This window comes from Lonchura striata, chromosome 1 (genome assembly GCF_046129695.1).
Source record: "Lonchura striata isolate bLonStr1 chromosome 1, bLonStr1.mat, whole genome shotgun sequence".
NCBI lineage: Eukaryota > Metazoa > Chordata > Aves > Passeriformes > Estrildidae > Lonchura > Lonchura striata.
Genome location: NC_134603.1, coordinates 127840309 through 127867369, shown reverse-complemented (window position 1 = coordinate 127867369; position 27061 = coordinate 127840309). Strand labels below are relative to the sequence as shown.

Sequence of the window (27061 nt, the reverse complement as noted above, 5' to 3'; positions counted from 1 at the left end):
CACAGCAGCACAACTCTAAATGCTACCATACAGAAGAGAGGGAAAAATACAGTGTCCAAAGGAGGCCAAGTCTTTTTCTAGTCCTGCACAAAAGCATCCTTTTAGGCTTATTGTTCTGTCATTGGATTCAGAGTGAGTACTCAAACAGAGATGTTAAACTCTGAACTGCCCTTCAGAAGTATTCCCATAACCCCACATACCACAGGCCTGTGGGTGCTTAAGCTGGAGTCACAACTAAATTCTAAAACATAGTGGGCATTAATGAAGACCATAATGTTCCCTACCAAATGGCAAGGGAGTTGGGCTCAGCATAAATACACACTTAGAACTGCAGCACAATAAAAATAATGATGATGATAATAAGCCCCTAGCTTAACCAGCATGGTTATACGTGAATTAGCTGAAGATGGCTGGACGGAGGAGATGCCGTGCATTCTTGAGTGCTCTGCAAGGAAATTTCAGTCCCACTGACTTCAGTGGGGCTTCATTTGAGGCCATGTCTCTGCTGTGGAAAGGAGCTGCTTAACACAGCGTCGTGGGGTTCCTTGCTTTTTGTCTCTGAGCAACTCCTGGCAAAACCACTAGTTACTAAGTGGAAACATACTTTTTCCAGTCACCAAGACTTTAAGCCATACCTGGATTTGGCTTTTTTTTCTTTCACTTTTTGTTGTTGCTGCCATTCTGATAGATTTGCAAATCTGGCTCCTCGACTAGGTGCTGACTTTACAAACCCCAGTTTGGCTACTGAAGCAGGGGAAGGGGGGTCTGGCCTTGGGGCGGATTATTCCCCCTCCGTGGGGTGGCTCTGCTTACAGCTTGGCTCCAGCTAACAGGCGGCACTCCGTGTCAGCCCAGCAGCTGCCATGCAGGAGGTCTGTCCCTTCGGGCAGCTGCTGCTCATCTGCCGGCAGCTGGCAGCGGAAGTGACATCTGTTTTCAGTCCCAGCTGTGAGCAGCACGGAGGTGCCAAAGCCCAAACGCCTCAGTTCTCGATCCAGGAGCGAGGAAGGGTTTCTGATGCCAGACCACGGCCTGGCTTGCAAGGGAAGGGAGGGGCGGATCGTCCCTTTCGACGATGGTGGGCTGGGAGGAATGGAAAAAGAGTGACAAATACGGAGAGAAAGAATAAGCAGCAGAAGTAGGGGAAAGGATGGGAAAAGAGCACAGGAATGGCTGAAATGAAAAGGAAATCTGAAATTTGAAGCAACCGGTTTGAGGCACAAAAACAAAAGGAAGGAGGCAGAGCAATGAAAGAGATGCAGCAGTAACAACAAACAACTCCCCAAGAGACACTGTTACCTAAAATGGCTGCTGGAGAGGGAAATGCCTTCTTGAGCTGCCATCTGAAAGGCATTCCTGCCTGCAGCCCTTGTGCCATTCACGGGGTCTCCCCTGCAGGTTTTGCCATCTGGTGGAGCTCTGGTGTATTCTCTCTCGACTCCTTGCTTCTCTGTGCTATTTAAATTCACATCACCTTTTTCTTGTCCAAGTCTCTTGTGCTCTCATTTATCTTTGTAACTGTGTTATAATTCAGTGTTGTAGCATTTTAACTGAATTATAATTTTAGTTTCTGCAACAGTAATAGGTGCAGGATGAAGGACAAGATCCATTTCAATCTAAATATTGAAAGCATACTTTAATTAACCTTAGAATAAATATATTAAGGAATGTCACTTTGCACCCCAGGTTGGTGTATGCAAGAGAAGTGACTTTATTCTATCATGAAAAGTATTTTCACAGTTGGGAAATTGTTTTCTCAGCACAGGTGCTGAAACTGTGTTTTTTAGATCTCTAAGCTAATTGAGTATTCCTGGAAGAAATAATGAAGGAAAATGAATATTTAACAAGTGCTTTACAGCCCTGTCAGTCAAAATCGACCTACACTGGGAAAAAATGCAGTGCCGGTGACTGCTTCTTTTCCTTGGTTCTTGCCAGAAGCACAAGAAAAACTGAATTCTGGTAAACAACTGGGCTGGGAAATGGGATAAGGGAGACAGTTGTCATAAAAAATTACCAGTCTGAAGCTGAAAGTGCAGGCACTGGGGCACAAAGACTTGAACCCATTTAACCCAAAGGTTAAACACTTAGCCTTTGGTATCTCACTGTAGGCACCCAGAGCAGGGCATTAGTCATCAAACTGCCTTTACAAATTATTCAAAATCAGGTGCCAAAATTGGAGTGAATTGGGCAGGAATAATCCAAACTCTTGCCTACAGGAACACTGTTAACATAAGCTAATTCTTGAATCCCTAAATGTTCCTCAACAGCAATGAAAGGATTGTCTGCACATTGGTGGATGGTTGATAAGATGAACTAGAACTTTTCAGATCAAAGTTATGGATGAAGAGGAAGGAGATTGAAAATAAAAAAAACTTTTGCAGGTCTCTAAGTGAATGTACTCTTCTTCAGAAATAAAAGCCAAACAAAAATGAAATGACCAACAGACAGAAAAAGTTGCCATATCTTCAGAAATTTAATTTGCAAGCATTAATTGGAAACTTTATGTTTTTGGAAGCTTCTCTTTGGATGGCACATAGAACAGCACTGTGGAGATGCTGAGACTTTGGTGTCACACAGAAATACAAATTTGAATACACCAAAGGCTCCAGGGCAATATTACAATAAGTAACATCTCTCTTTCTCCTTGCTTTTTGGTATAGTTTTGGGATGTTTGGTTTCTATCCTTTTCATTTCTTTCTTCTTCAGAGGACCATCAAGCCTTTTTTTTTTCAAGCTATGCTGTCTGAAAAGCTAAAGAAAAAAGACTGAAGAGAAAATCTTTACCTAATTGGTTGAAGACAAAGTATACAGATTTCAGATTTTGCATTAAGTGGGTTAGTTTCCGTATACAAATCTAATTAACTCAACTTTGCATTTTTGAAAAGCAAAAACTTTGCATTTTTGAAAAGCATTTCTTGAGCCACATTTTGTATTCTCTTTTCTGATGAACACTACCCAAGGAATACTAATTAGAGTGCTTAAGGAGTAAGGTAAGCCATGCTGGCAGAGCCTGAGCTTCTATTTACTTTCTGTTATCTCTGTCCAAATGTTCAAAGCAATATGGGTGGTGACTGATTCACTAGTTAAATTCAAAACAGTATGTGTGTACAAAAGGCTGCCAAGTTTCTCATGTATACTGCTATTTGTGAGAAGCTATGCACAGACAAAAAACAATCAGCCAGTTTCTTAATTTCATTTTATATCTTTATTCCCATTGTAAGTACTAACAATCACCAAAAAAACCATTTAAATTTGGTTTGGACACACAATAACATTAATCACAGTCTAGTTTCTTTTTTTTTTTTTTCATTTTGTGATCTGTTTTAGTAGTTCTGTTGTTGGTGTATTTGTTTCCAGCAAAATGGACTTTTCAGTGTTTGTAGATTATTTTAAAAGATTGCTAAAGATTAAAAAGCCATAATGCAATGATTAACAGTACATTAATAAAGCTTATTATCTTCCATTTAGGATTAGTACTAAGTATATTGGATGACCCAAAACCTACTTTTTCTTGTGTATTGTTTGTTCTCTTTTCAAAATAACTCTATAAACAACTATAATATATTTTTTTTTATTACAGCACATCATTGCGGTATCATTTTTAATTGGATTGAAATCCTTTTAGGAGAATGAGGTAAATAAAACAACCCTAAAAAAATAAAAACTCTGTTTAAGCAAATGATGTTGCATGCAAACCAATAGTAATGCAGTATCACAATGTATAAATTAGAGTGGATAGAAAACATCAAGGATTTTCTAAATTCACCTTCTCATTATTTGGGGAAAACACATCACAGATTGTATTTTAGTCTTCAAGCAAACAAGAATAACAAAATACAGTCAAAGAGACATCTTTCATCATGTCTTTTAAAAGCCTGTGGGACAAATTCCTTCATTAAATTTATTAATGTAAAAGCACATTCAGAAAACTTATTTGTGAGAGCTGTCCTGTTAAATTATGAATACCAGTAATAAATTCTTTAGTTCTTCATTTATTTGTGTGCTCTGCATATGAACAGACATGAATATATGTATGAATAAAATATGCCTATTGTATAGCCATACACGAGCTAATATGAATGCTTATGTTGTACAATGTCAGAAAAGGACAAATTATTAATCAAAGCAGAGAGAAGAAAGCATCAAAGAAGAAAGCAGATGATGCATAAGAACTTTGTTAGTTATCTTTGCATGACTTGTGTGTGGAAGAAAATGTCTGCTTTGGATATAGAACTGTCAGCTAACAACTCTCTAATTTATTTTGCAATGAAGGAAGTTTGGGACCAAGATCAGTTTCTAAAATGGATTTAAACCAGAGATATAAATAGTCATGTGAAGGGAAAAAGGAAAGGGACCAAACAGGGAACTTGTTATCCTAAGTTTTGTCTCTGTACCAGAAGGAGTGGAACATGGTGGAAATAAGGGGAGGGATGTTGTTTTTAAAGGGAAACTTGCTAAACTGACAGTGACAAACTGAATCAGGGACTTGCTGGACACTTCTGGTAGGGATACTTCTAAAACACCTTATAACAGCCATATCAAGTATGTAAGACACTAACTTAGCCCCTTTGCAAATTGCAGGAGAGATGAAATTCCTGGGTCTGATGCATAGGGAAAGACCTATGTTTTCAGGGACACTGCTTGTATTGCTCTTAGTAGTTTTGATACCTGGAGACACTCCACACATAATAATTGTTCACCATTTCATCTTCCTGTCCCAATGGTCCACACATCAGTGCAGCCTATCTTTGAGTTAATAATGCTTGCTCTCCTTGCTGCTACTTACTACATACATCTGCTAACCAGCAAGATATGAGAATTGTATTCTTATACATGAATTAACAGACTCTTCCTATTTCAGTGGAGCTACAGGAGCTCTGAATGATGGCACATGGGCACTGGAAGAAGTGTGGCACCAAGGAGGCTACAGCCACAGCATACTGCATCTGGAGAACTGGGGGTTAGCACTTTGTTGTACCCATGTGTATCTTTTCTTTGATTTTGAATGATCTCTTCATTCCACAGAGAACAGGTACCTGACCTTTCCAACACTTCCTGCAATATGCGTTTCTCTTTATGTCAGGAAAGCTACACTCTGTAAGGAACTCTACATTCACTAATAGGTATTACAGCAGCAATTTTTAAATAATTTCACATAAAGTAGATGAGCTGTCCTTTAGGATTAATTTGTCTGAAATAAAACTTAAGTCATGCAGTCCTAGAGTACAAAGCACACACATAGTTCAAGACATTTCTGCATGAATGCTTTGGTGTCCTCCATGCACCTTTGAAATGATCAGTACCTTGCAAAACATTTCAGTATTATTCCTCATAGTATATACCAGTGTATCTCAGAATTATTTGTATTTCCTTTTACACTTTATACATAATATTAGACTTGTATTTTAAATATCAAAAATATGCTATTAAATGATCTTAATAATAAATGGCATAAATCCAGAGTTTTCAACAAAGAATAAAATTACTTAAGACCTTTGGTGTACAGATGATGAAAACTAACATTTCCAAAAGCTACACGATTCGTGCTCTTATGCTACCAACAACTGGCCAGTGAGCTCTGGGTTTCTGTCCTTTATCAATGCCATGATAAGAGCAGCAGCAGAATTTACTGTCTCCTGAAGCAGCAAAGGGTCCTGGAACAAAAAGAAAAGGAAAAATGAGGGAGTATGTGTATGTACAAAAGTGGAAAAAGTAAATATTTAAAATCAACTTTCAATTATGCCAAATTACCATATGATTGCTGAAGAAACAAAGCTCTTTATTAGAAGAACTTCTAAAACTTTTATTTTAAGGAAGCGCAATTTCATGATAGTAACCATTTTCTCCAGTCTCCTTGATGCAAAACTGCTAGAATTCTTTCTACCTGGAAACCACCAAAAACTTGATTATGTCACTGGCTTCCTAATGGAAGGCAGTAAAAATTTTGGGGTTGAAAACATGGAACAAAATACAGGATTTAATTAACTGGCATAGTTAAAGACCTGCAACTTTAAGCACCCACTGAGTCCCATCTGTAGTCTACAAACTACTTGAATTCACAAAGGCATTTAAGCACTGGGATTTCAGTGGTTTAGGCTGATTTTTGTATCAAATAACTTCAAAAAGTAATCTGGTTTTGATAGGCAAGTACAGAAAGCAACATAGGAAACAGCAATAAAATGAGACATTGATTCTGTCTTTCTAATTGAGCACTCCAGCTCATATTTGAAAGATTCTTTTGTCTAATTACTAAGTTTTCTTAATTTTATGGACTACAAAAGGTTGGCCTCTTTCTACCAGTAAGATTTCCATTTGTGCACTGGGAAAATAGCAATAGATGTAGTCAGGCATGGAGACATCCCTGGAGCAAGAAATAGGTGAGAACAATAGGTTTTATCCATCCATTCTTTTCCATGATGGAAGCAAAACTAGTATACAATGAAGAGATTATTGGACAGACCATGGAAACCCATAATGAGGGTCTTATCACATAAGACTCACATCCATGTAAAATGTGATACAGATAGAGCTTCCTGCCTGGGGTAGGAGGATGGAGCAGTTTGATTCCACATCTTTTCACCTCTTTTTCTAAGATGCTGCATGAAGGAAGAATTTGTAGAGAACACTTAAGAAATCTGGACTAATGAACAAAGAAGAAACTTTTTCAACAACTTATACAAAAAAAACACAATATCAAAACTTGCTTTTTAATATATAAGGCAACTGCTGAAGAGACCTGCCTATTCAGCTAGCATGGAGGGGAACTGGAGACTGAGAAGTTGCAGTTGAAGGAAAAACTGAAAGGGAAAAGGTGTCCCTGGAACATTCTGGAACAATATGGAAACAGGTCCAGAGGAGAGCCACAAAAAATGATGAGAGAGCTGGAGCACCTCTCCTATGAAAGGCTAAAAGGGTCGGGGCTGTTCTGCTTGGAGAAGGGAAGGCCCTGGGGTGACCTTATTGCAGCCTTTCAGCACTTAAAGATGGCCTACAAGAAAGATGGGGTGAGACTTTTAGTAGTGTCTATAGTGACAGGACAAGGGGCATGGTTTAAACTAAAATAGAGTCAATTCAGACTAGATATAGTGAAGAAATCTTTTATTACGTGCAGGTAAAACAATAGAACCGTTTTCTTTGAGAGGTGGTGGATGTTCCATCCATTGAGATATTCAAGGTCAGGTTGGTCAGGGCTCTGAAGATGTCCCTGCTTAGTGCAAGGGGGTTTGAGTAGGCAATTAACCTTTAAAGGACCCTTCCAAACCAAACTATTCTATAATTCTATGATAATGCTCTTATTAGCTTTTTTACTTATGTAAATTTAATTAAACATGCCAGAGAGGTAACTGGATTTAATTAGAAATACTAGTTTATAACTGATTTTTTTTATCATTTCTGAAAAAATGTTTGTATTTGCCTAGAATTTTGTCCTAAATATCATCAAATAAGTAAATTACAATTTGTAACCTTTCAAAAGATTACACTTCTCACAAATTCATGTTATATATTCCAATATGCAGTAAAAATATTTATTAAAGTTCTAAAAAACTGTGGTAGAATAAAAATCTTCATGACGTGCGCCTTGTTTGAGTGTCACCTTTTCAGTTAAATATGGAGTCAGGAAGTCAACCGAGGTCCTGCTCCTTCAGAACCTTTTGTCATGGACCAAGGGTGCAAAGGCAAACTCAGAATTCACTGCTCTGGTTCAGCAGGGCTTTCACTCCCTCATTTCCCATGGCTATAAACTGCTGGATAAAGCACAAGGAGAGCGGAAGTCAAGCACACACCCACTCACATGGCAAACACTGCAGTTGCTTTCAAAATCAAGCAACGCAGTTCTTGCTATTTAGCAATGCCAAATCTCCTTGTGCCCTTCATCACTTTTTGTTCAGTTTATCTCAAAAAGCACTTCACAATTACAGACACTGTCTTCCAAATGGGCTTCCAGCCATATCTGAAGTTGGCTGGAGGTGTATAGTAGTTTTTTTCCATTTCACAAAAAGAAATAAAATACACCTGGCCCAGAATCCTCTTAATGTTTCTCCCAATAAATCTTTCCACATCCTCTGTTGGTTACTGGATTCAGTACACATTCCTGTGCAGTAATAAATTATTCAAGTTTCTGAACATAAAAGGAAGAAAGAGAAAGAAATTTAACTTTCACAGGAGAGATTGAAAGTGACACCGTAAGATTCCTTTAGACTGAAAAAAGCCTTTTCTAAAGCTAAATCTAAGGGTTTAGTGCTAATTTCCATGTTCTGAAGGAAAGACATGCAAAGAATTATGAGTAAAATTTGGAAGGCAGGCAATGTGGCAACGTAATGTGTACAGAAACCTGAATGCAGAAGTGGTCTAAAAACCACTGAAACTGACTGCTGAAATTAAACTGGTTCAAAAACAGAAACACAGTAAATAAGCAGCACAAATTAGAACTGCAAGCTTTATAGTTACTTCACTTCTAATAATCCAGTTATTAATACTATCATTATAACTGCTCAGGAAACCTATGGGGCCCTGTGTAGGATTGATCACTGTAAGTCTGTTTTTGAAAATAACCAGAGTGTTTTTCTTTAAGGGAATATATATAATCTCATTTAGGATAACAAATGTAATAGAAAATATATTCTTATTCTAAATACAGTTCCAATTGATGGTTTTACTACCTCATGAAGTACAAATTGAGGATTTCAAGAAGGCAATCCTTTAAGGTATTTATCATAGGGATTATTAATTTTAGATTTGTGCTAATGGTCCTTCCCAGTAACATTATCCCATTCTGATCCCAGGGTCACCCATTCACTGAAGAGTGTCCAGCACCTGGGCCCAGGAGCCAGCCTCTGAGTGCAGGAGAAATCAGTGCCACAGATGTCAAGTATGTGCTGACTTTAACTTGCTTTACTCTCATAGCCACAGTCCCACTGGAAGGAGGTAGTAAATAACACGAAGAACTGGATCCCTCCAGGAATTTCAATTTGTCTATCTGTATCTTTCTGATAATCAAGACTCATGATAGGAATCATTATCATAGTATCTGATGGTCACTGCTGCTTGGGCATAATTTAAAACTTTTGTTGATCATCTCTAGTCATATCACAACCATTCCCCCCCCCCCCCCCAAAAAAAAAAAAATAAAAAAAAGAGACCCACCCAAAAAAAACACCCCAAAAAAATCCAGAAGAAAAAAATTAGCAACTGGAAGGTAACACAATATTCAGCGTGTAGGCATAACAATGACTGATGAAACAGCTAAACTGTATCTCAGATCTTTCTCCCTTCAAAATCCTAGGGCTTTATTTTATTTTAGGCCATTACTCTTCCTGCAAGCAGTTATTTTCAATGTAATTTGAACACCAGTTTTTCTAAAGAATATAAAAAAGAAATAAAATTACAGGATTCAACAACAACCCAGGAAAGGAAAGAATTCCTGTGCATCTTTATTAATTTAAAGTTAAACAAACAAGCTAACACTTCAAGTCCCCTGACTATACCCTTAAGACACCCACGGTTTTGACACTGCAATGTTATTTCTGGCAACAATGCTGATTACAGCTGATAGTGCCTACAGGGAAGCTTCAATAAGGATGCCAGGACAAACTTAATCTACCACACCTAACTCCATTGCACATACAGGCCTCCAAACTTCTTTTATATTCAATGCCATAGCACTAAATCTTTCAAAAATCTCATTATTAGTTGCAGGAAGTCAAATAATCAAGCAGAACCACGTCTTCACATGTTTAATTGCCTGACGTGTTTGCCTGTATTGTAACCACGATAAAACCCAGGATGTCAGAAGAGGAGGATCAATACAAATCCTCCTGCAGCCAGAAGAGCTCTTGCACGTTCCTGCCCACCCACCACTCGGCACTGCAAAGCCCAGGCACAGAATATCCTTCGGCACACCAGGCACTGAGTGCACAGCCCTGCACTGAGCAAACAGGAATAGTTCTTTCCCTCATTAACAAAACCCTTAAAAAAGACTGTGACCTTTGAAGAAGACTTGGAGGCAGTAACTTTATTGGATCAATAACTGAAGTTCCACATGATCAACTGGTGTGCCATGAACTCCCCCCCGAGCCATTGTGATATTCACTGTCTATTCATTTCATCCAGCTGATTTAAATGATTCTCCTGTAAAAAGAAAAACTAACCCACTCCAAATATTTCTTGGCCATTAATAAATAGAAATTTTTATTGTTTGAATAGATTATTAACTACATTTATAAGCTAAAATAAACTTCTTTTACCACTTTATATTTATGTACTTTGGAAAAGAAACTATTCAATGTTATAAACCATAAATCCACATAACAGCTCTTTGATTCCAAAATAAAATATCTACTTTGTCTGTTATTAAATAGTAAAAATATTCCAATGCAACCATATTGTGTGATGGCTGTAAGTCATACCCAGAATTTATTTGATGTAGAGTTTCTGACTGTAGGGGGTTCTCTGGTCTGCAGACTAAGACTGGGAATGGCTACTAGGACAGAGTTGAAGTTGTGTTTGGAATATGTAATCTGATACTTTACAAATGTGCATTTATTTAAGAAACTGTGAGGGTATCTGAATACTTATTGACATTTCCCTTACAATTCATTTCCTTGCTTCAATCTGTTTAGGATTTACTTTTTTCCCCCAAATGAAACTTCACATATATGCATTTCAATTTATATACATATGTACTAGTTCAGTTTAAGAATAGCTTGAAAAGCACATCTACCCTTTTCAGTTCAAAAAGAGAAAGCCTCTGCAGGTATTACCACTGTCTTTTACTGCCAGAAGAATAAAACTGCTGTGTTCCATTATTTGCTCTAATATTATTTGACATTCCATTAAATAAAGTTTTTTAAAATTAATAGAATTGTATAGTCCTGATTATATGGCTCACAGGAAGCCTGAAAACAGGATTTAAAGACAGTGCTAAACTTAGGCAATATCAGTATTAACACAGTTATGTTTGTACCAGGAACAAAAAGAGGGCCAGAGCATGTGCTGGCATGCTCCTGCCCTTGCTGTTCCATTGGAAGACTGCTCCCTGGCAGCTGACATGAGCTCCCTAGCTCCTGACAGCTAACATGTTTCCAGACAATGGCTGGGCAGGGTTCAGGGGACAGCACAGGCCAAGGAATGCTCCTAAGGGACAAGCTGAATGAGGCCACCCTCTTTTGAGAAGCAAGAATGTAGCCATATGGAGATGAGGCATGCTGTGCCTTTTAGCCCTAGGACAAGAGAACCATCCCTGGCCTGTTTTACTTACCATTATGGATACAGCTTATGTACCACTGGGAAGTGACACTTGAGCCTTTCTGTCCCTATCAGATGCATCAAGAATACATAGAACTACAATCAAATGGTACCCCCCAGACTGAGGCACAAATTCCATGTTGCTACCACATAAGCATGGTCATTAAAAAAACCCAAACTAATTACTCTGTAGACACCTTTTCCACTAAAACAGAGAGGGATGAACCACACTACAATACAGTAACTGTGCTGCACTGCACATTCTTGTCACCTTAGGGAAAAAGGCTGGAGCCAACAGAAGGAACTCCTGCCCACAGTGCACACCAGGTACATCAGGAGATATGGGCAGAAAAGTGCTGAAACAGTCTCTGTTCTTGGAAGCATCTTGCAAAGGATTATGTTGGCAGTACAAGAGGAGCAGCTGCTAATTTAAAACTCCACAAAATGCTGTGATTTATACTAAGGCTCTACCAGATCTCTCTAAAACTCACCTGATGTCATATACTGTGTTGTATTTGCTGTCAGAGACACTGAGTGGAGAATCTAGCCTCCAAAACCTCAACACTTGAAATTTTCTTCTTCAATTAATACTTTCAATTGAAACAGTTGTTTGAAGAGGGACTGAGGTTCTTCCACTACCAGAAATCAACAATCTAACATCGTTTGTTGTTTCATTGAAGAATTCATCAGTAGATTCACAAGCATTTTTTCCCCTCAAGATATGTACTGACATGCATCTACACATTAAAGCAACCTCCATTTCTGTAAGAGTACAAACTAATCTGAGGTCTCCTTTCTTCTTAAAATGCTTCCACATCACATTTTTAATTCATGTGCCAAAGAATCTATTGATAAGTGTCATCTCATACATGGTATCAATGCAACAATTTATCTCAATAAGAAGATAGCTATGCAGATAATTCTAAACGATAAGGAAAGTATTTCTCTAAATATTTTTAGGTTTTCTTTCAAGTAATACAGAAGTAATTAAGGTGGCACTTGAGTTCGGCCTGGTAACTGGATGCAAAATTACTGGAGCAGGTTCATAATTGAACCTCTGTACACAAGGCCTTTCTTTCTGAACTAAGAAAATGCAATCAATTTTTCATTAGTGGATACTCCTCAAAATGTAAACAATTTTGAAATCTAGATATTGAGGATGTAATGAGGATTGAAAAAAAAGTGAGTGGCACTGGAAGAAACAAGCAGTCACTGAGCTTTTGTAGTTTAGCCAACCACTTAATTAGTGAACTCTGATAGATATGAGTTAATTCCCTGCAGTTAAATGGGCATACATTCATGATAATCAAGCCAAATATGAGTGAATTGTGCATAAATACATGAAACTGTACTGTAACTCTCTTATGCTTTTGATCAGCCATACTTTGTTTATACAAAGAAAATGGAGAGCCATCAATATTTAAAATGACTGTGTGAATCTACTGAGAACAAACAAATATTTAAAATCTTCTGGAGTCTGTGAGGATTAAGTCTCTAGTGCTTTTGCTTTTATCTTGTCATGTAAGATTCACAGATTTAAACCTGAAGGTAAACATTAGTCTTTTGTTAAAAAAAGTCCAATAAAACAGCACAAACAAATAAACAAACAAACAAAAATTCAAATAGGATTCCTTTATCTAGTATGATAAGAATAGACAGATTCACCCTACATCAGCAGGTTTAAAACAGCTTCATTACCTACATGTTCTATAGCATGTAGGTGACCAGGGTTCAGTTCCCTCCTTTAATTCTCCAAATCATTTTTTCCCCCTGTAAATAACAATGTTTGCATGATCATGCTGAATGATCAATAAAAATTCCTGGATGAAAAAAATTCTGTGAAGAGCTTATTATGATGAACACTTTCAGTACATTCAACCACTGCATCTTGAGCAAGAGTTTTCATTCAGCACTTAACCACTATCTGATTGAAGCCCTTTACAAGAGTGAGTGTGCCAGCAGTGACAACACAATGTCTGTGAATCATTTTGCCCTCTAAGCTGCTCCAAAAGCTACCTAATGCCTGAGCTAGCAGCAGTTCTGGCCCCTGTATGGGACTGGTACAAAAGTACTGGCAGAAATAGGCCATTTAACAGATGTGGTACCTGCAAAACTATATTATGTGTTTGAGGTTTCTTAGAGGTGGTCTCCTAATACAGTATGTTACCAAATAATTTTATGGTATGAAATGTATTCATGGTGATATATGTTACTGTGCTACCTACAGGCTCTGTGAGGTGCCACTCTGGTAACCTTGCAAAAAACACCATCAGGGCTTTTAAGCAGAGGAAGAAATTATTTTTGTCATCAGTACAGGAAAGCTGAAATGCTCCAGAGGCACAGTAACTTTGCTTTCTGCTCTGACAAACCTGCACTCTGCAACTTGCTGAAAACCTATGATTTGTCTGAAGTCAACTGAAGATGCAGCGTCATTCCTGTTTTCAGAAAGCTGTGTATCAATCTGATAGCACTAACAAATTCAAGTGGAAGTGGGATTTAAGCCTTCCACACAGCAGCAGCATATAGAATCACAGAATATCCTCAGTTGGAAGGGTCATTGGAGGCCACAAAGATAATTGAAGGCCCAACTCCTGGGCCTGCACAGGAGAGCCTCAAAAATCACTCCATGGGCCGAGAACATTTTCCAAACACTTTTTGAACTCTACCAAGTTTGGTGCTGTGAACACTTCTCTGAGGAACCTGTTCCAAGTTCCCAACCACCCTCTGGATGTAGAACCTTTTTCTGATATGCAACCTAAACCTGACACAACTTCATGCCATTTCCTTGAGTCCTGTCACCAGTCACCAGAGAGATCAGTGCCTGCTTCTGCACTTGCCCCTGTGAAGAAGTTATAACAGCATTCCCCTCAGAGTGTTTGTGTGGTGGCTTTGCTGCCGTCTCTTCCACTGTGAGAGCCTATCAATACTTCAATGGGCTGCAGCATTAAGTTTTGCAGCTAGCCAGCAATACAGAGCAGACCCACCACAGAAAAAATCAGTTAACAAGTGCTGGCCTCCTGCAAAACATAACACCCTGATCACACAAATAATTTACAGACCACTTCTCCAGGTACCAAGCAAAGACAGAGCAGCTACGGATCCATATGACTGCATTTGACATGTGGGGCTAGTAGCAGAGCAAAAGCAGTACAGCACAGTTTAGCTGGTTTTCTCCTATTACAAACAGAGAAATGCAGCACTTTCAAGCCCTGTTTCACTTGATGACTGTTGTTTTAGCCCTAGGTGGCAATGAGAAGGAAGGCAAAAATGAGTAGGTAGAGAAGACAGAGAGAAGTGACAGAGAAGCAAGTCAGAAGGGGGAAAAGGAAAAAACACAGAGTTAAAAGTTTAAATACACAACTGCCTCAACCCTGAAAATATAAAAAGTAAACAACTGCTAAAGATCAGGTGAAATTATATCAATGTCCAAGGCTCTGTCTGACAGGTACACTGTGTCATATATTGCAGATGAAATCAATAATTTTAAAATATCTTCAAAGAAGCACAGAGGACATTTCTACCCAGTGAGATCTGGGGTCAACAGTGTAACTGTATTACAAAAATTTTCCAAAACCTACCTAACAGGAATAGAGGAAACAATACAGCACTTCTTCAATAAACTTATAGCACAAGTAAGAAGCATATATTTAGGGTATATTAATCACAGTATATTTCAATATTAGAGACTTTTCCTTTTTATACCATATTGCCTTGACACAGAACGGTTGTGTCACTTTTCAAGAAAAATTTAACACAGCAGTTCACAAACATCTAAGTTTATAACATTGTACAAGACATTAAATGCTTTCGCTATCACAGGTTACAGAACTTTGCATACAAATGTGCTGCAACAGTTTAATATACTTTGTGACATACAATTTGTGATTGTGACTATCAATGTTATATAAAAAGACTTGACAACTTTTAGTTAGGGACTAACAAAATTGTAAGGTTTTTGGAAAGAATGAGTGATGCATTTGAATCTCCCAGGGGATGCTAAAAATCAGTACAGAGAAAATGTGAGCATTTTTTTTCCCTTTCTTCCAGTGTAAAGCACATTTTTCTTCCCTTCTATAAGTGCTAACTTTATATGTAATATTAAGCATAATAGACATCCGGATCTCCAAAATAAGAAGAGGCATGTGTCCATTCAGTCATTAAAATCTTCATTACAGAACTCCTACAGACTGTGAATAATCTGAAATACAAGTACACGGCTGCAGTAACTAATTGATTGGAAACATTCCTTTTGATTACAGATATTTTACTTGAGATGGCTCAGAGGAAAAACCATATGGCCTTCTAAAAAACAACAACAACAAAACAAAAATTCTCCTTCGGGGAAAGAAGTAAACAAAACCCAAGAGATACTGAGGGACAAAGTATGCGTAGACATGTGCTGGGCTATTGTTCACATCCAGCCTTGTGGCTTCCAAACTTTCAAGATGATAAAATCAGTTCAATGGGGTAAAGGCCACATTCCAATCTTGGTTACAGAAATACAAACCGAAGTAATGACAGTAGTACAAGCCTGGTTATTTTGCAGTTGCATAGATTGAATTTCAACTTTAAACTGTATTTTGCTACAGAAGATCTAATATGCAATTGGTTTTAAACTCTTCTCTCAACATTTCAAAAGCAGCTTTAAAGTAACTCAAATGTCAGTGTTTTGGGCAGCAAGACACAGTGAGAGGGAGTAGCTGTTCCGAAGCTCATTGTTAAGCATTTGATATCACAGATTTCCCTAATTTGATACTCTTAATTGAATCTAGCTAGTTGCATACAAAGTGGCTCTCAAGTTGCATCATCTAATCATTCTGTGAGGAGGGACTGATTGCAGAATAAATCACAAAAACTTTGTGTATAAGTTACACACTGAAATATAAAAGCATCTTTGAATCACACCTGAATGTCCATTCTATAGCTTTCATCTTATCTCTCAGATTCTACTTCTCTGTGCATGTCTGGGATGTTAAGGTGTAGTTTATGTCCATCTGTCTTTTCTTGTCTATAACCAAGGCTCTACGCCCTTCTGGAATGCAAAAATATAAATTCCTTGCAATTCAAGACTTTCATGTAAGGCCAAGCTAGTTTATATTTAACAAAAGAACACAAACTAAATGAAAAAAAAACTAAAAAAACTCCAACTCAACAACAATGAAAGAAAAGGAAAACAGACTTATCAAAAAGCATCCAGAAATGAACCAAAATGTTACAAGGACATGAGGTGACATCTCTCCTTGGAGAGTAAGAGGAGAGGAATCAGCAGGGGTAAAACAAGTTACAACAGAATTTAGTAATAAGATTTATTCCCTTTGTCTCTCACACCAATATTAGGTTTTAACACATCAAATTTGCAGTAATTCTGATTGTTCTCAACATTCTTTTGCACAAAATACAAACTTGTTCCAGCTACAAAGCAGTCTTCACACAGTGAATGTAATAAGCAGAAAAGGAATTTAAATTTCTTGCAAGCATGAATAATTCCCTGAGCAAAGTACCTCTAAGCACAGGTATGCTCAAATATGCTCAAAACTGCTGTGAATGGAGAAAGTGCATTTGCACTCTATTGTCTTCCTTCAGGTATTTTACCTACACAATGTTTACCTACTCACTTAACACTGGACAGTTTATTTGACCAGCACTCTAGGACATGAACTGAATTAATCCAAACTCAGAGGGAACAAAGAAGTAATAATAACAACTTCTAAAAATGTTGATCCAAACTCTTGGTTCCTCTATTCTTTATTTTTTTGTCATCTTTAGTCCATAGTCTAAAGTAGGCGCAAATAGAGCATCTGTCCTTCATAAAGGACTAAGCAATGGTGGGAGCCTATGAATTTTGAATAATTAGTCCTAGAGTGCGGTGGTGTGTTTTTCTTTCATTTGATATTTGTTTAATATCTGTTTCCCCCCCCCCCCAATCCTCCCTTTCCCTGCCCCTTTCCCTAGAACCTTCCCTGTCATTCATTCTAGCCCCCTCCTCAGCTTCCAGATGTTAGTTCTGCCCTAAACTCCTCCCCTGCTATTCCCTCATTGGTTGCTGTTCCTACACCCGTCCTCCTGAGTTCTGTATAAAACCTTTGCCCCCCCGCCCGCCGGGGTCTTGGGGCTCATGGAATAAAACCATCTCGTTCCCCCCCAAGTCCCGTGTCGCCTTCGTCTGTCCCTGCGCGCCACGAACTGAAACTGCAGAGCTTGCGGGGGAAAGCGGCCGCCCGTTCTCTTCCCTCACCGCCCAGCACGGCACCGCTCGGGGTGCCGCGGCGAGGAGCGCATGCCGCGCCACAACATATGGTAGCGAGAGGATGGTTCCCTCCTTCGTCTTGTAAAAAAAACGGGCAAATTTGTGGGGGCGCCCGCCTCACAGAAGAAGAAGGAGGGAAGAGGAACATCTACGGCCGTAAAAGCTCTGCCTGATGCTAAGAGGAGCTGAGCGCCGAGCGAAAAACTGACGCTCCGGGACCCTCTTCGTTCTCGCCATCTTCCCGCCCGGGAGCAGCCGCACTGCACGGGCAGCCGGGCTGCAGAGCTTTTTGGCGGGCAGACTTACCCGAGGACATAGAGAGCGGTTTTGGCAGCGGCTCGGGAGAGCCTGAAGAAAGACTGACCGAGAAGAGGTTCCTTGGTCAGCATCTGCAGTGAGACCACCGGAGGCTGATAGTGGCCGAAACCAAGGCTTTGGGGACGAGTCTTGGTTTAACGGGAACACCCAGGCTTCCGGAAGGGCCAAAACCGGGAAGGAACATCCCCAGTTTTTAGCGCGACTTTTCCATCGAGTCGAGGAGAAGATTCAAGCCATCTCCGTCCGAGCCTGCAAGGTAAGGTGGGCTACACGGGGTGGGGGTCGCCCCGACGGGCGGCTGGGTCTGCCACCTTTTTTTTTCTTGCGTTTTGACCCCCGTCTGCGCCCAGACTGGGGCTGTAGCCGTGCATGTCCCTGGCAAGCGGGTGGGTTTTCTTTTTCTGGGGGAAGTTAGCACTGAGTGCTATCCTTCGCCTAGTCTTCTGTGGGGACCTAGATTAGATCGCTTTTTCTTCTCCTCGAAAAAGTTGTCTTCTCTATCCTCCCCTCCCCATTCTGGGCTGGACGGAGGGGGTAGAAAAAACACCAGTAAGGATCAGCTAAGAGGGCGACACGTTAGCTATAGGAGCATTGTTAAAAGGGGCCCTTTACACCCACGCATTGCGCCGACATCCAGCTGCGTCGGGCGGCCCCCCCCCCCTCCTATAAATTTCCCCTTTTTGCTTCTGTGAAGCTCCCTATATCCCCATCCCCTCGGACTTTCCTAAAACCCTTTCCTATCCTCCCTTGGGGATTGCTGTGGCCGAGCCGCCCCAAGTGCCCTGCCGGACACTGCTCAGGCCAAGTGCAGTGTATCTGGCACCCCTCTCAAGATGGCGCTGGCCACGCCGCTCGGGACCCATTTCCCGCCTTGACCCTTCTTTTCCGCCCCTGGCTTCCCGCCAGTCCCATTTCTCTCCCAATAGCCCTGCACCGTCCCTGCACGAGGCTAGTCCCTATTGTGGGGAGGCGGGGTTGGATATTCCCCCATCCTTCTTCGGGCTCGTCCTCCGGGGGGAGGGTCGGGAGGGATCTTCTCCCGAGGAAATGGAGCCGAAACCCGGGACTGAGGATCTGTCATTTTGTCTTCCCCCTGAAATGGCGGCGCCCCGGTCCACCCCTTACCGATACCCCCTGTTAATCATGGCAATCACTAATTAAGTGATTGTCTGATTCCCCTATCCTATTCCTTAATGTACCCTACCCAATACTCCTTTTTATTTAACTACAAATTCCTCTTTTTGCTTTTGATTATTTTTGAATAATCTGTTTGTTGAGTTATATTTTATAGAAAGAAATACCATCCCAGTTAATTAATACTCAAGATATTATGCCCACCTCTCAAACGGACATTCAAATTGAACAAACCACATCGCTATCTGCTAACTCTACTTTAAGACAAGCGCCGTTATCCGCTGACTCTGCTTTAAGAATTTAAGAAGCTGAACATCGCAAGCGCCGCGACGAAGCAAATTCTAAATCAGATGAAGTCACAAATCCTACTGTGCTTTGTACCCTTAATTTGGACTTTGATTTAGAACAATTTTATATATTCCAGATAAAGTTTTTATATGTTTCATATGTTGTAATCACAATTAGTTTATCATTTTTTAATGTCTTTCAATTTATGTTTTTTTAATAATATGTAATGTTACAATTTGATTTTATATTAAGTTGTTTTGTTGTAATTATAATTAATTCAGTCTTTTCTGATATTTTTTGACTTAAAGGCTGTGTTTAACCATTATTGCTACAGGAATCACTCAGCTACTATATCGCTTCAGGCTTGCTGCATTGCTGCGAAATTTAAAAATTTATTAGTTATATTTAGTTGATCTTTTATTATATTTAATTCCAATAATTCCATTTAATTATTTTATTCAAATTAAATAGTTGTAATTGTAATCATTCTAATTAAATTTTTTAGTTTAATTTCTGTCAATTATTTCATTCTATTTCAATTATTTACATTATTTACATTATTTTAGATTGTTACTCAGAGCAGCAAAACAGCAAGTTTTGTACAGTCTTGTGTCTAATTTAGGCTGTTACTACTCTTCCTGCCCTATAAATGCAATAATGTGTCTTTCATGTCCTTTAAGTAATTTACAATGTTATCATATGATTTTATATTATTTACATGTTTTATTAATTTGCTTAAACCACAAAATTCTCCTTCTTTTTGTAAAGAAAAAGAGGGAGATGCGGTGGTGTGTTTTTCTTTCATTTGATATTTGTTTAATATCTGTTTCCCCCCCCCCCCAATCCTCCCTTTCCCTGCCCCTTTCCCTAGAACCTTCCCTGTCATTCATTCTAGCCCCCTCCTCAGCTTCCAGATGTTAGTTCTGCCCTAAACTCCTCCCCTGCTATTCCCTCATTGGTTGCTGTTCCTACACCCGTCCTCCTGAGTTCTGTATAAAACCTTTGCCCCCCCGCCCGCCGGGGTCTTGGGGCTCATGGAATAAAACCATCTCGTTCCCCCCCAAGTCCCGTGTCGCCTTCGTCTGTCCCTGCGCGCCACGAACTGAAACTGCAGAGCTTGCGGGGGAAAGCGGCCGCCCGTTCTCTTCCCTCACCGCCCAGCACGGCACCGCTCGGGGTGCCGCGGCGAGGAGCGCATGCCGCGCCACAACACTAGAGGAAGGATGAGTCTTAAAATCTAGTGTAAGCAAAAGTTCAGAAAGTGAACAGTCTCCACCTAATCCAACAGATGGGGCAAGAAAGTATAAAAACACACTAGGAAACCACTGTGGTGTTCTGTTTTCACTGAGTAGCCAAGAAGAATGGCAAACACCTGACATTATCTCTTTCCATGGAAGTGTGGATGGAAGTAAAGCATCTGCTCTCTACAACTGTCTGAGAGGAGGATGTAGCCAAGTGGAGTCAGACTCTTCTCCCAGGCAACCAGTAATAGGACAAAGAGGAAATGGCCTCAAGATGCATCATGGGAGGTTCAGGTTGGAAATTAGGAAACATTTTTTAACAATAGTTGAGCATTGGAACAGGCTACCCAAGGATGTGGTAGAGTCACCATCCTTGGAAGTATTCATAAAATTAGTAGACGTGGCACTTTGCAATATGATTTAGTGGGCACTGTGGTATTAAGTTGGACTTAATGATTTTGGAGGTCTTCTCCAACCTAAATGCTGGCTGTGATGGCTGTTCTGAGTCTCACCCCTGCCTGATCATCCCTCCACTGTTAAATCAAATGGAGGAATCTCTCCTGGCACTAACTACTGATTAAACCATGGAATAATTGGAGGGTAAATAGCTAGTTTACAAAAAAAACCCCTTGAGTTAAACCCAGTGATACGAAGGCAGAAAAGAACACATAACTTGCCTTGCAGCAAAACCATGCCAAACAGCTAAAGCAGTTAGTAGCATTCCTCAGGGTTCACCAGTAAATCCTTATCCTTCAACTCAAGATGTATAATCCCTATAGTTGTAAGGGGACAGATGTGCTTGCTTTTAGATTCTAGTTTTCTCTTAGGCTATGAGGGTCCAGCTACACCACAAATATAGAGCTCACAGATGTTCTTTTACATGAAAATCTGAGTTTGCAAGGCAGATTTTTCTCTTTCTGCCAACAAGTATCAGCCTAGATCACATAACACAATAGCCTCTCTATATACAAAAAGAAAGCACTTGAAAATATATCCAAGTCATAACACTTGCGCTTTTACAAGAAAGGCTATTTTAAAGCTTAAAAAAACCCAGAAAGAATAAAAAATAATAAAAAAGGAATGAGTCCTGCTTTAGCAGATGGATTAATTTTACCCTATAATTAAGATATTTTATTAAAAATAAAGCATAATAAATATTTTATTAGCTATGAACACATCTGTTTTTATGAGATTAGCATTCAGTGTTAAACCTATTGTTCAAGTATGTTGTATCTTGAGTTGCATAACAGAAGAGACTACAGCCTTTAACACTTTCAATTAAGATGTTACCAAAGTTTCCTTTCAAAAATCCTAAAACCATCTTGTGCTTACTTGCAAATTAAAGTATGTCTGTGACTGACTGCACAAGTAAGTTTGGCTCTCCCTAGTACCTTCTGTACTAGGCATTTAAGAAACTATCTACAGAAATTTCCAAGGGCGTGATTAAACATGATATGTAAGAGTTTATCACATCACTCAGTCTTCACTTTAAAATGTGGGTCATCCAAAGCTAGTTGAAATCCATGGGCTGAACAAGTGACCAATGTTATTTTCACAGTGATGGATGGCATTATTATTTTTCATACGAAAATGGATTGCCATTTTTCAAAAATAGTAAGGTAGAAGAGGTAATATTGTAGACTCTCTTGTAGACTGGCTGCAAGTGAAATGGTTTTGATTTTCATCTTTCCCTACAAAAATTGAATATTCATCTGTTGTCAATATTTAGAAGTGATACAAAATTCATGGTAATCATGAGACTTGTATAATTAATTTATAAAATGTCTAAAGTATTTTAAAATATGCTAATTTTGAACAATATTTAAAACAAACTGAAAAACAATTTAGAGGGTTTAACAAAATTGTTGGATTATTCTCTGAATATAACAGTCAAAAATGAAAGCAAACAGTAGCCTCCATTCTCGTAGTAAAAAACTTTTTAGCATCTAACATTACAGATCCTGGATGTAATACTGCTGAGGAATTTCAAACTGATTTTAAAAAGTCAGTACTTTTTTAAATAGAAACTGTATAACAATAACAACATTTATGTTTAAGGGAAATGTAGTGGCTTAATTTTGTGGAGTTCTGGTCTTGGTGTCCACAGTTACCAAGGAAATAATACTCATTAAAAGCTCAGTTAGTCAAGTGGGAACATGGATGGCACAGATATGAATCCCAGCACTCACCATGTGAGCTCAGTTAAGAGAGCCTGCAAAGTTATTATGTCATAGATGTGTTTGGTAAAAAAGGAAAGGAATGTAGCTCTGTCTAAGCATTATCCAGAATTAAAAAACAGTTCTGCTATTCAAATAATTTAGGTGTTAGTTCCAACTAGAAAGCAAAACTTTTACTTTTTCTCTTACTTTGACTCACTTTTTTTTTCCTTCCAGCTTCAGTATTTTCTTCCAAATCCACAGCTACATTTAGAAGTGCATGTATCTTTTTACATGGGCACTGATTTCACATTGTCCATCTCCTCAGCCTGCATCGATTAGATAAATGTGTGGTTTGGCTTTTCATGGACATGTTTTAAAAGTTTCCTTTGGACAAAAGAAGTAATCTCTGACTCCATTTCCACCAAATCCTCTCTTGATTCAATATCTCTTTTGTCTTCAACAAACTGTATTCCCTTGTGCCTGCTCTTGGCCTCAGCTTTTACCCTGTGTGTTCTGCTTCCATAAATCTGCTGCCTATTCAGTCAGCAGAATTATATCTGTAGCAGTACAGATGTGCCACAGCCTCTTCTTTTGACACTCCAACTTGTCCTCAGTCACAATGTCCACAGTAACTGCTGAGATTATCTTTCCATTACTTCATTGAAGCTTACCTGGCAAGAACTTTCACATTAACTTTTGCTGCTTAAAACTCTTTTATATGCTCAAAATGAGATTCTATTCTCCCAGTCAAACAAATTTAACAGCAACACATTCCCTTCAAGGTCTATTAGGAAAACACAGGCTGTCTTTTGCTTGAGGTTGTCTGTGGACTTCTTCCAATCCAAAGATGGGACTTAAAAATCCTTTCTAAGTTACTGTATTTTGATTATTTCCCACTGGTTTCTGTATACCCTTTCCTATAACCAGATCAGACATTAGCAGAAAGGATTTCCTGAACTGCTTAGCCTAATCTTCACTTTAAAAATATTCTTGTGTCCATGCCTCAGTGATTTACTCTTCTTATAGCTCTGATGGTGCAGCACATATTTTTACCGTATATAAACTAGACAATATTAAAAACTTCCTGTCTTCCGCTTCCCTGACATTTGTTGATTTTTTTTTTTTTAATATTTGCTCTCCTATCAATATCCTGGACAATATAAGCAATGAGTTCCTTAATCTACATTTTCAAGATACCTTCTTCGCTTTTAGAGAGGATCATGAAGTCCAAACTCACTCCTGAAATCTTTTAAAGTTGAAATCCATATATATGCCAAGAATATTGTTCTTATTGAGAGTAAATTATCAGATTTGTTCTTCCTTTTAATTTTTTCAATATACTTTTATAGGATTCTAATACTAGGATGGAAATTTGAAGTGTCAATTTTAATTTTTGTGTATTTCTTCATGACCAATCTCAAAGTTTTATGAATATGCACTAGAATTAATTTGTTCAAACAAACTTAAAAATAAATGGTGTTGCAAAAAATAACAATAAATATCAGTTAGGGACATTATAACTCTGCAATGACATTTAAAAGTATTAATCAGGAAATCTCTAAACATCAAGCTAAATATGAGAAAAAACATATTTTGAAATTCAGAGAGTAATAAACTGTAATTATGACAAAAATCATAATTGCCAAAACATTTCTAGATTCACTCCACCTCACAAGGATGCATTTAGGGAAGCAGTACATTTTAAAAGCATTGTATATGAATCCTTGCTTCTGCAACTACCATCATATTAAGTAAATAAATGACAGAATCATCAAGGTTGGAAGAGACCTTCAAGACCAGCAAGTCCAACCATCAGCCCAGCACCACCAGAATCATCCCTAAGCCATATCCCGCAAGTGCTGCATCTGGGCACCTCTTGAACAGTTCCAGAGAGTGTGACTCCATCATCTTCCTGTGCAACTTATTCCAATGCCTGACCACTCTTTCAGTGAAACATTTTCTTTTCTAATATTTAAATATGTGGCAATCAAATTCATATTCTGCAGACAGTAAATAACAGGACCTCTAAAGCCAAATCAGTAAGAAGAAGCAATTCTTTATTGTATCTATTTGATAATGTTCTGAAAAAACTACCATGGACCCCAAACAGTTCTCTGTGTCCTTGTGTTGACCACTGTGATGTTATATTCTGCTTTGACTTTGGTATGTGCTTAAAGGAACCAATAGTGTATTTACACAATAGATAATACATAAACTGTAATAAGTTATGACAAGCATTGTCTTTCAAGACAATTATAATTTGACTCTAGTAGATTTATAAGGCATGGGACTAAATACCTATTGAGTTTTACCACCCAAGAAGTACTGCTTTGGACTGAAATGCCTGGATTATATTACTGATATAAAATGGAAAATAAACATCAAAATAAGGAAACTAGCAATAGACTGATTTGTGAATGATGTCATTGCACACCAGCTCTAGGACATTAATTTTATCAAGAAGACTGAAGCTATTTATAACAGCAATTGCTATCAGTCACTTTTCAATTTCTTAAAGTGTGTGGCAAAGAGAAATATAGTGCAGATGAAAAGAACTAGAAAAGTCTGATAAGCAGCATTACAAAGGAGAACTATTGCATGATTATGAGATTCTGCTTGCATCCACTGTTTACAGTTCATGCACTAATATGATCTGATTTGATAACATAGAATCTGAAAATATTTTTTTTAAGTTCATCTATACAGAATAGCACTCATTCATGACTAAACAGTCCAAATTTGAGAAGCTTAGCTGCAAGCATTCTTTAAAAAAGACATTCTATGAATCCTTGCATTTAAGTTAGGTAATTCAGACTGCTCTCTCACTTGCAATTGTACCTAAGGTTTGTAACTTGCAGAATCTTCTGAAGTTTATTTTGGAATCAGTTCCTTCTTTTGGAAGAACTGCAAAACCTTAAAAAGCATCACAAATTACCAGAATAGATTAGTTAGCTACTGCCCAGGTTGCCAGTCCTTACACAGAGAGACACATCCAAGATTCAACATCAACAGATCATCAAGACTTGGTTTGATTTATTTCATTGGATGAAACTACAACCCAGCAGAGGCTGTGGGCAATAACAAACTCCCTCAGCCTTACAGTGGGCAGATATGTACTTTCTGATATCACACACAACAAACACCATGTACAAAAAATCCATCTTTTGAAGATGGCTTCTGGCCAGTGCCTTGCAGGGTTCTGATGGCATCCCAAGAACACCAACATTCTTGGAAAGGGGTGAAAATGTCTGATATCAATTGCTCATTTGTCACAAATATATCCACAGTGTACTTAATTTGGGATTCTAAATCTTATTGGTTTTAAGACAAAGCATTATTGACAATTATCTGTACCTCAGATATAGTATAAATTATTCTTGATAAAACCTGTAAAATGCATACTATAAAAAATTTCAACTACATCTTCAAATGCCAGCTTTCAGAAGGACAAATCAGCATGAACAATGTGTTCATCCAAAGTACATTTTGTTCACCACTTCTGCTACCTGTCTATTGTTTTCTCTCTTTGACAAATTCTGCTTTTCAGCTGTGGCTTCAGACATCACATGAAAAGTAAAGAATGAAAACCAGAAGGTGGAACACTATTGTGAAGCTTAAATGAGCAAACTATAGAATTCCATTACGTAAATAAAAGTAAAGGCAGATCAGATTCCAAAGGCAATGTTAAAAAGGTGAGATTTCTGGCATGTATATGGGTCAGAGTGTTTTTAAAATATCCTTCTGTATAACATAAACAGTTCTGAGTGCTTATAGAGATGAAAGAGGGATGTAGCTACAAAAATTTCCTTTAAATTCGGACAACCAGATTGACACAATCCACAAGAAAGTCAGAATTACAAAACTAGGCAATGAGAGAACAGCTTTTAACATAGCTAATACAATTCACTGCTATATCAGATAAGAGAATCCAAAAATATATCAGAATCAGACACAGATTCACAGAAAATCGTCATGATTTTCAATAGATTTTGGACAGAAAAAGTGTGTGTGAGTTCAGAAATATAACCTTCAAAATCCAAGGATACCTGCAAGTCAAGTAGTTGACATGTTTGACACTATGCTCCTGATATACTCTGCTTTTAGAAGAGCCAAACTGCTAAAACACAGAATCACTAAACCTAAAGTCTGCTAAAATTCTCTGTATTAAACTGTCTGACTTACTCTACTCTAACATTACCTGCAATGAAGTGGATGGCTAAATCAGGAAGCTTGTTCCCCTCACATGCCTTCAAAGATATAAATTAACCTCTCCTTTCCTACACAGTGATTCAGATCAGGAGCCTAACACCTACAATTTATTTAGACATTGTAGCTAGATGTAATAATCAAATAATACATACTATGAAAAGAAATTATTTTCTCTTTTTAAGATTCTATAGAGATCTTCGTATTTGTTAGAAAATCTCATC

At 38.4% G+C, this 27061-nt stretch overlaps 1 protein-coding gene across 1 annotated transcript in view; it reads right to left on the bottom strand.

Moving 5' to 3' along the window:
• Positions 1 to 3182: 3182 nt before the first annotated feature.
• Positions 3183 to 27061, bottom strand: part of CRPPA (CDP-L-ribitol pyrophosphorylase A) — a 109014-nt gene continuing 85135 nt past the window's right edge. Inside the window, exon 10 of the mRNA XM_021538312.3 lies at positions 3183 to 5654. Within this exon, the coding sequence (XP_021393987.3) occupies positions 5550 to 5654 (105 nt within the window). The 3' untranslated portion in view covers positions 3183 to 5549. The remainder of the gene's footprint in view (positions 5655 to 27061) is intronic.